The sequence below is a fragment of the Scyliorhinus torazame genome, chromosome 26 (assembly GCF_047496885.1).
Source record: "Scyliorhinus torazame isolate Kashiwa2021f chromosome 26, sScyTor2.1, whole genome shotgun sequence".
In the NCBI taxonomy this organism is placed as follows: Eukaryota; Metazoa; Chordata; class Chondrichthyes; order Carcharhiniformes; family Scyliorhinidae; genus Scyliorhinus; species Scyliorhinus torazame.
Window position 1 is genome coordinate 34560958 of NC_092732.1, and position 10000 is coordinate 34570957.

Genomic DNA, 10000 nt, shown 5'->3' on the forward strand with positions numbered 1-10000 from the left:
AGTGTCCAAAGATGTGCAGATTGGGTGGATTGGCCGTGCTAAATTGTCCCTTAGTGTCCAAAGATGTGCAGGTTAAGTGGATTGGCCGTGCTAAATTGTCCCTTAGTGTCCTAAGATGTGCAGGTTAGGTGGATTGGCCGTGCTAAATTGCCCCTTAGTGTCCAAAGATGTGCAGATTGGGTGGATTGGCCGTGCTAAATTGTCCCTTAGTGTACAAAGATGTGCAGGTTAGGTGGATTGGCCGTGCTAAATTGTCCCTTAGTGTCCAAAGAAGTGCAGGTTAGGTGGATTGGCCGTGCTAAATTGCCCCTTAGTGTCCAAAGATGAGCAGGTTAGGTGGATTGGCCGTGCTAAATTGTCCCTTATTGTCCAAAGATGTGCAGGTTAGGTGGATTGGCCGTGCTAAATTACCCTTGGTGTCCAAAGATGTGCAGGTTAGGTGGATTGGCCGCGCCTACCTTGCACATCTTTGGGTTGTCCTTTTATAAGGTCGCACCGATCTTTAGGTTGTGGGGGCGAAACCACGCAAACACGGGGAGAATGTGCAAACTCCACACGGACAGTGACCCAGTGCAAACCCACTGCCACCGTGCTGCCCGCATGGAGGATTCGGTTTGAGTTAATTTGATACACAAGTATCTGTGGTCTGTGGGTACTGCCGGGTAGAGAAGGAATGGTATTTCTACCTTTTGGTCCCCATTAACGTTCAGTCCGTCTTCGCTTTGAGAGTGGCAGAACCACTTGAGATGGTCAATAAAGGGTATTGTAGTGTAGCCCTCGGCCTACAGCATGTGCCAGGACCTCCAGCACCTCCCTAACGCTTTCATTAAACTGTTAAAACCGTCTGCCGCTTGAGGAGATGTCACAGACCGGAAGGCCGCCATTGGGAGCAGAGTGTGCGAGGCAGGGTATGGAGAGCGAGGTTTCCGGGTGTGCTGCACCCCAATGTTGCCTGGATGCTGTGACGTTCTGTTCTTCTCTCTCTCTCGTGTCGATTAACAGGACGCCCAGGAGAAAGGGGCGATAAGCCCCGAGAAAGCGGAAGAGATCAAATTAAAAGCCAAGTACCCCGTGTTGGGGATGAGGCCGGGGCGGCACCGAGTTCTTGATGAAGAGGCTGCAGAAAGGGGTAAGGAATGCTCACTGCAGTCCCCGTCAGGGGGTGCAACAGACCTGAGTGCTGCGAGCCCCCCCCCACCCCCCGGGAACTCCCCCCCCCTCTCTCCCTCCACCCTCCCCTCTCTCCCTCCACCCCCCCCTCTCCCTCCACCCCCCCCTCTCCCTCCACCCCCCCCCTCTCCCTCCACCCCCCCCCTCTCCCTCCACCCCCCCCTCTCCCTCCACCCCCCCCTCTCCCTCCACCCCCCCCTCCCTCCACCCCCCCCTCTCCCTCCACCCCCCCCCTCCCTCCACCCCCCTCCACCCCTCCACCCTCCCCTCTCCCTCCACCCTCCCCTCTCCTTCCACTCTCCCTCCACCCTCCCCTCTCCTTCCACCCCCCCCTCTCCCTCCACCCCCACCCCCTCCACCCTCCCCTCTCCCCTCTCCCTCCCCTCTCCCCTCTCCCTCCACCCTCCCCTCTCCCTCCCCCTCTCCCCTCTCCCTCCACCCTCCCCTCTCCCTCCACCCTCCCCTCTCCCTCCACCCTCCCCTCTCCCTCCACCCTCCCTCTCCCTCCACCCTCCCCTCTCCCTCCACCCTCCCCTCTCCCTCCACCCTCCCTCTCCTCCACCCTCCCCTCTCCCTCCACCCTCCCCTCTCCCTCCACCCTCCCCTCTCCCTCCACCCTCCCCTCTCCCTCCACCCACCCTCCCCTCTCCCTCCACCCTCCCCTCTCCCTCCACCCTCCCCTCTCCCTCCACCCTCCCCTCACCCTCCACCCACCCTCCCCTCTCCTCCACCCTCCCCTCTCCCTCCACCCTCCCCTCTCCCTCCACCCTCCCCTCTCCCTCCACCCTCCCCTCGCCCTCCACCCCCCCTCGCCCTCCACCCCCCCTCGCCCTCCACCCCCCCTCGCCCTCCACCCCCCTCGCCCTCCACCCCCCCTCGCCCTCCACCCCCCCTCGCCCTCCACCCCCCCTCGCCCTCCACCCCCCCTCGCCCTCCACCCCCCCTCGCCCTCCACTCGCCCTCCACCCCCCCTCGCCCTCCACCCCCCCCTCGCCTCCACCCCCCCTCGCCCTCCACCCCCCCTCGCCCTCCACCCCCCCTCGCCCTCCACCCCCCCTCGCCCTCCACCCCCCCTCGCCCTCCACCCCCCCTCGCCCTCCACCCCCCTCGCCTCCACCCCCCCTCGCCCTCCACCCCCCCTCGCCCTCCACCCCCCCTCGCCCTCCACCCCCCCTCGCCCTCCACCCCCCCTCGCCCTCCACCCCCCTCGCCCTCCACCCCCCCTCGCCCTCCAACCCCCTCGCCCTCACCCCCTCGCCCTCCACCCCCCTCGCCCTCCACCCCCCCTCGCCCTCCACCCCCCCTCGCCCTCCACCCCCCCTCGCCCTCCACCCCCCCTCGCCCTCCACCCCCCTCGCCCTCCACCCCCCTCGCCCTCCACCCCCCTCGCCCTCCACCCCCCCTCGCCCTCCACCCCCCTCGCCCTCCACCCCCCCTCGCCCTCCACCCCCCCTCGCCCTCCACCCCCCCTCGCCCTCCACCCCCCCTCGCCCTCCACCCCCCTCGCCCTCCACCCCCCCTCGCCCTCCACCCCCCCTCGCCCTCCACCCCCCCTCGCCCTCCACCCCCCCTCGCCCTCCACCCCCCCTCGCCTCCACCCCCCCTCGCCCTCCACCCCCCCTCGCCCTCCACCCCCCCTCGCCCTCCACCCCCCCTCGCCCTCCACCCCCCTCGCCCTCCACCCCCCCTCGCCCTCCACCCCCCCTCGCCCTCCACCCCCCCTCGCCCTCCACCCCCCCCTCGCCCTCCACCCCCCCTCGCCCTCCACCCCCCCTCGCCCTCCACCCCCCCTCGCCCTCCACCCCCCCTCGCCCTCCACCCCCCCTCGCCCTCCACCCCCCCTCGCCCTCCACCCCCCCTCGCCTCCACCCCCCCTCGCCCTCCACCCCCCCTCGCCCTCCACCCCCCTCGCCTCCACCCCCCCTCGCCCTCCACCCCCCCTCGCCCTCCACCCCCCCTCGCCCTCCACCCCGCCTCGCCCTCCACCCCGCCTCGCCCTCCACCCCCCCTCGCCCTCCACCCCCCCTCGCCCTCCACCCCCCCTCGCCCTCCACCCCCCTCGCCCTCCACCCCCCCTCGCCCTCCACCCCCCCTCGCCCTCCACCCCCCCTCGCCCTCCACCCCCCTCGCCCTCCACCCCCCCTCGCCCTCCACCCCCCCTCGCCCTCCACCCCCCCTCGCCCTCCACCCCCCCTCGCCCTCCACCCCCCCTCGCCCTCCACCCCCCTCGCCCTCCACCCCCCTCGCCTCCACCCCCCCTCGCCCTCCACCCCCCCTCGCCCTCCACCCCCCTCGCCCCTCCACCCCCCTCGCCCTCCACCCCCCTCGCCCTCCACCCCCCTCGCCTCCCCCCACCTCGCCCTCCACCCCCCCTCGCCCTCCACCCCCCCTCGCCCTCCACCCCCCCTCGCCCTCCACCCCCCCTCGCCCTCCACCCCCCCTCGCCCTCCACCCCCCCTCGCCCTCCACCCCCCCCCTCGCCCTCCACCCCCCTCGCCCTCCACCCCCCCTCGCCCTCCACCCCCCCTCGCCCTCCACCCCCCCTCGCCCTCCACCCCCCCTCGCCCTCCACCCCCCTCGCCCTCCACCCCCCTCGCCCTCCACCCCCCTCGCCCTCCACCCCCCCTCGCCCTCCACCCCCCCTCGCCCTCCACCCCCCCTCGCCCTCCACCCCCCCCTCGCCCTCCACCCCCCCTCGCCCTCCACCCCCCCTCGCCCTCCACCCCCCCTCGCCCTCCACCCCCCTCGCCCTCCACCCCCCCTCGCCCTCCACCCCCCCTCGCCCTCCACCCCCCCTCGCCCACCCCCCCTCGCCCTCCACCCCCCTCGCCCTCCACCCCCCCTCGCCCTCCACCCCCCCTCGCCTCCACCCCCCCTCGCCCTCCACCCCCCCTCGCCCTCCACCCCCCCTCGCCCTCCACCCCCCCTCGCCCTCCACCCCCCTCGCCCTCCACCCCCCCTCGCCCTCCACCCCCCCTCGCCCTCCACCCCCCCTCGCCCTCCACCCCCCTCGCCCTCCACCCCCCTCGCCCTCCACCCCCCCTCGCCCTCCACCCCCCCTCGCCCTCCACCCCCCCTCGCCCTCCACCCCCCCTCGCCCTCCACCCCCCCTCGCCCTCCACCCCCCTCGCCCTCCACCCCCCCTCGCCCTCCACCCCCCCTCGCCCTCCACCCCCCCTCGCCCTCCACCCCCCCTCGCCCTCCACCCCCCTCGCCCTCCACCCCCCTCGCCCTCCACCCCCCCTCGCCCTCCACCCCCCCTCGCCCTCCACCCCCCCTCGCCCTCCACCCCCCCTCGCCCTCCACCCCCCCTCGCCCTCCACCCTCCCCCTCGCCCTCCACCCCCCCTCGCCCTCCACCCCCCCTCGCCCTCCACCCCCCTCGCCCTCCACCCCCCCTCGCCCTCCACCCCCCCTCGCCCTCCACCCCCCCTCGCCCTCCACCCCCCCTCGCCCTCCACCCCCCTCGCCCTCCACCCCCCCTCGCCCTCCACCCCCCCTCGCCCTCCACCCCCCCTCGCCCTCCACCCCCCCTCGCCCTCCACCCCCCCTCGCCCTCCACCCCCCTCGCCCTCCACCCCCCCTCGCCTCCACCCCCCCTCGCCCTCCACCCCCCCTCGCCCTCCACCCCCCCTCGCCCTCCACCCCCCCTCGCCCTCCACCCCCCCTCGCCCTCCACCCCCCTCGCCCTCCACCCCCCCTCGCCCTCCACCCCCCCTCGCCCTCCACCCCCCCTCGCCCTCCACCCCCCCTCGCCCTCCACCCCCCTCGCCCTCCACCCCCCCTCGCCCTCCACCCCCCCTCGCCCTCCACCCCCCCTCGCCCTCCACCCCCCCTCGCCCTCCACCCCCCCTCGCCCTCCACCCCCCCCTCGCCCTCCACCCCCCCTCGCCCTCCACCCCCCCTCGCCCTCCACCCCCCCTCGCCCTCCACCCCCCCTCGCCCTCCACCCCCCCTCGCCCTCCACCCCCCCTCGCCCTCCACCCCCCCTCGCCCTCCACCCCCCTCGCCCTCCACCCCCCCTCGCCCTCCACCCCCCTCGCCCTCCACCCCCCCTCGCCCTCCACCCCCCCTCGCCCTCCACCCCCCCTCGCCCTCCACCCCCCCTCGCCCTCCACCCCCCTCGCCCTCCACCCCCCCCTCGCCCTCCACCCCCCCTCGCCCTCCACCCCCTCGCCCTCCACCCCCCCTCGCCCTCCACCCCCCCTCGCCCTCCACCCCCCCTCGCCCTCCACCCCCCTCGCCCTCCACCCCCCCTCGCCCTCCACCCCCCCTCGCCCTCCACCCCCCCTCGCCCTCCACCCCCCCTCGCCCTCCACCCCCTCGCCCTCCACCCCCCCTCGCCTCCACCCCCCCCTCGCCCTCCACCCCCCTCGCCCTCCACCCCCCCTCGCCCTCCACCCCCCCTCGCCCTCCACCCCCCTCGCCCTCCACCCCCCCTCGCCCTCCACCCCCCCTCGCCCTCCACCCCCCCTCGCCCTCCACCCCCCCTCGCCCTCCACCCCCCCTCGCCCTCCACCCCCCCTCGCCTCCACCCCCCTCGCCCTCCACCCCCCCTCGCCCTCCACCCCCCTCGCCCTCCACCCCCCCTCGCCCTCCACCCCCCCTCGCCCTCCACCCCCCCTCGCCCTCCACCCCCCCTCGCCCTCCACCCCCCCTCGCCCTCCACCCCCCCTCGCCCTCCACCCCCCCTCGCCCTCCACCCCCCTCGCCCTCCACCCCCCCTCGCCCTCCACCCCCCCTCGCCCTCCACCCCCCCTCGCCCTCCACCCCCCCTCGCCCTCCACCCCCCTCGCCCTCCACCCCCCTCGCCCTCCACCCCCTCGCCTCCACCCCCCTCGCCCTCCACCCCCCCTCGCCCTCCACCCCCCCTCGCCCTCCACCCCCCCTCGCCCTCCACCCCCCTGCCCTCCACCCCCCCTCGCCCTCCACCCCCCCTCGCCCTCCACCCCCCCTCGCCCTCCACCCCCCTCGCCCTCCACCCCCCCTCGCCCTCCACCCCCCCTCGCCCTCCACCCCCCTCGCCCTCCACCCCCCCTCGCCCTCCACCCCCCCTCGCCCTCCACCCCCCCTCGCCCTCCACCCCCCCTCGCCTCCACCCCCCCGTCGCCCTCCACCCCCCCTCGCCCTCCACCCCCCCTCGCCCTCCACCCCCCCTCGCCCTCCACCCCCCCTCGCCCTCCACCCCCCTCGCCCTCCACCCCCCCTCGCCCTCCACCCCCCCTCGCCTCCACCCCCCCTCGCCCTCCACCCCCCCTCGCCCTCCACCCCCCCTCGCCCTCCACCCCCCTCGCCCTCCACCCCCCCTCGCCCTCCACCCCCCCTCGCCCTCCACCCCCCCTCGCCCTCCACCCCCCCTCGCCCTCCACCCCCCCCTCGCCTCCACCCCCCCTCGCCCTCCACCCCCCCTCGCCCTCCACCCCCCCTCGCCCTCCACCCCCCCTCGCCCTCCACCCCCCCTCGCCCTCCACCCCCCCTCGCCCTCCACCCCCCCTCGCCCTCCACCCCCCCTCGCCCTCCACCCCCCCTCGCCCTCCACCCCCCCTCGCCCTCCACCCCCCCTCGCCCTCCACCCCCCCTCGCCCTCCACCCCCCCTCGCCCTCCACCCCCCCTCGCCCTCCACCCCCCTCGCCCTCCACCCCCCTCGCCCTCCACCCCCCCTCGCCCTCCACCCCCCCTCGCCCTCCACCCCCCCTCGCCCTCCACCCCCCCTCGCCCTCCACCCCCCCTCGCCCTCCACCCCCCCTCGCCCTCCACCCCCCCTCGCCCTCCACCCCCCCTCGCCCTCCACCCCCCCTCGCCCTCCACCCCCCCTCGCCCTCCACCCCCCCTCGCCCTCCACCCCCCTCGCCCTCCACCCCCCCTCGCCCTCCACCCCCCCTCGCCCTCCACCCCCCCTCGCCCTCCACCCCCCTCGCCCTCCACCCCCCCTCGCCCTCCACCCCCCCTCGCCCTCCACCCCCCCTCGCCCTCCACCCCCCCTCGCCCTCCACCCCCCCTCGCCCTCCACCCCCCCTCGCCCTCCACCCCCCCTCGCCCTCCACCCCCCCTCGCCCTCCACCCCCCCTCGCCCTCCACCCCCCTCGCCCTCCACCCCCCTCGCCCTCCACCCCCCTCGCCCTCCACCCCCCTCGCCCTCCACCCCCCTCGCCCTCCACCCCCCTCGCCCTCCACCCCCCTCGCCCTCCACCCCCCTCGCCCTCCACCCCCCTCGCCCTCCACCCCCCTCGCCCTCCACCCCCCTCGCCCTCCACCCCCCCTCGCCCTCCACCCCCCCTCGCCCTCCACCCCCCCTCGCCCTCCACCCCCCCTCGCCCTCCACCCCCCCTCGCCCTCCACCCCCCCTCGCCCTCCACCCCCCCTCGCCCTCCACCCCCCCTCGCCCTCCACCCCCCCTCGCCCTCCACCCCCCCTCGCCCTCCACCCCCCCTCGCCCTCCACCCCCCCTCGCCCTCCACCCCCCCTCGCCCTCCACCCCCCCTCGCCCTCCACCCCCCCTCGCCCTCCACCCCCCCTCGCCCTCCACCCCCCCTCGCCCTCCACCCCCCCTCGCCCTCCACCCCCCCTCGCCCTCCACCCCCCCTCGCCCTCCACCCCCCCTCGCCCTCCACCCCCCCTCGCCCTCCACCCCCCCTCGCCCTCCACCCCCCCTCGCCCTCCACCCCCCCTCGCCCTCCACCCCCCCTCGCCCTCCACCCCCCCTCGCCCTCCACCCCCCCTCGCCCTCCACCCCCCCTCGCCCTCCACCCCCCCTCGCCCTCCACCCCCCCTCGCCCTCCACCCCCCCTCGCCCTCCACCCTCCCTCGCCCTCCACCCACCCTCCCTCCCCTCTCCCTCCACCCTCCCTCCCCTCTCCCTCCACCCTCCCTCCCCTCTCCCTCCACCCTCCCTCCCCTCTCCCTCCACCCTCCCTCCCCTCTCCCTCCACCCTCCCCTCTCCCTCCACCCTCCCTCCCCCCCCATCTCCCCTCCCTCCCCCCCCCATCTCCCCTCCCTCCCCCCCCCATCTCCCCTCCCTCCCCCCCCCATCTCCCCTCCCTCCCCCCCCCATCTCCCCTCCCTCCCCCCCCCATCTCCCCTCCCTCCCCCCCCCATCTCCCCTCCCTCCCCCCCATCTCCCCTCCCTCCCCCCCCCCATCTCCCCTCCCTCCCCCCCCCCATCTCCCCTCCCTCCCCCCCCCCATCTCCCCTCCCTCCCCCCCCCATCTCCCCTCCCTCCCCCCCCCCCATCTCCCCTCCCTCCCCCCCCCATCTCCCCTCCCTCCCCCCCCCCATCTCCCCTCCCTCCCCCCCCCATCTCCCCTCCCTCCCCCCCCCATCTCCCCTCCCTCCCCCCCATCTCCCCTCCCTCCCCCCCATCTCCCCTCCCTCCCTCCCCCCCCATCTCCCCTCCCTCCCCCCCCCCCATCTCCCCTCCCTCCCCCCCCCCCCATCTCCCCTCCCTCCCCCCCCCCATCTCCCCTCCCTCCCCCCCCCCCATCTCCCCTCCCTCCCCCCCCCCCATCTCCCCTCCCTCCCCCCCCCCCCATCTCCCCTCCCTCCCCCCCCCATCTCCCCTCCCTCCCCCCCCCCATCTCCCCTCCCTCCCCCCCCCCATCTCCCCTCCCTCCCCCCCCATCTCCCCTCCCTCCCCCCCATCTCCCCTCCCTCCCCCCCCATCTCCCCTCCCTCCCCCCCCATCTCCCCTCCCTCCCCCCCATCTCCCCTCCCTCCCCCCCATCTCCCCTCCCTCCCCCCCATCTCCCCTCCCTCCCCCCCATCTCCCCTCCCTCCCCCCCATCTCCCCTCTCTCCCCCCCTCTCTCCCCCCCTCTCTCCCCCCTCTCTCCCCCCCTCTCTCCCCCCCTCTCTCCCCCCTCTCTCCCCCCTCTCTCCCCCCTCTCTCTCCCCCCTCTCTCCCCCCCCTCTCTCCCCCCCCTCTCTCCCCCCCCTCTCTCCCCCCCCTCTCTCCCCCCCCTCTCTCCCCCCCCTCTCTCCCCCCCCTCTCTCCCCCCCCTCTCTCCCCCCCCTCTCTCCCCCCTCTCTCCCCCCCCCTCTCTCCCCCCCCTCTCTCCCCCCCCTCTCTCCCCCCCCCTCTCCCCCCCCCTCCCCCCCCACTCTCCCCCCCCCCCCTCCCCCCCCCTCTCCCCCCCCTCTCCCCCCCTCTCTCCCCCCCCTCTCCCCCCCCCTCCTCTCTCCCTCCCCCATCCCCCTCTCTCCCTCCCCCATCCCCCTCTCTCCCTCCCCCACCCCCCCTCTCCCTCCCCCACCCCCCCTCTCTCCCTCCCCCACCCCCCCTCTCTCCCTCCCCCACCCCCCCTCTCTCCCTCCCCCACCCCCCCTCTCTCCCTCCCCCACCCCCCCTCTCCCTCCCCCACCCCCCCTCTCTCCCTCCCCCACCCCCCCTCTCTCCCTCCCCCACCCCCCCTCTCTCCCTCCCCCACCCCCCCTCTCTCCCTCCCCCACCCCCCCTCTCTCCCTCCCCCACCCCCCCTCTCTCCCTCCCCCACCCCCCCTCTCTCCCTCCCCCACCCCCCCTCTCTCCCTCCCCCACCCCCCCTCTCTCCCTCCCCCACCCCCCCTCTCTCCCTCCCCCACCCCCCCTCTCTCCCTCCCCCACCTCTCTTCCAACCTGCCTGTCCCCCTTTCCTCGGGACGTAGGGAAGTTGTTTCCATTAGCAGGGGAGACTAGCACCCGGGGGCACAGCCTTAGAATAAAAGGGAGTCACTTTAGAATAGAGATGAGGAGAAATTTCTTCAGCCAGAGAGTGGTGGGTCTGTGGAATTCATTGCCACAGAGGGCGGTGGAGGCCGGGACGTTGAGTGTCTTTGAGACAGAAGTTGATAAATT

General features: G+C 76.2%; 1 protein-coding gene across 1 annotated transcript in view; it reads left to right on the forward strand.

The window, feature by feature from the left end:
- The window catches only part of LOC140402876 (alpha-endosulfine-like), a 15285-nt gene that overhangs the window by 4074 nt on the left and 1211 nt on the right, over positions 1–10000 (forward strand). Inside the window, 2 exon segments of the mRNA XM_072490502.1 lie at positions 1003–1089; positions 1091–1129. Of these exon segments, the coding sequence (XP_072346603.1) occupies positions 1003–1089; positions 1091–1129 (126 nt within the window).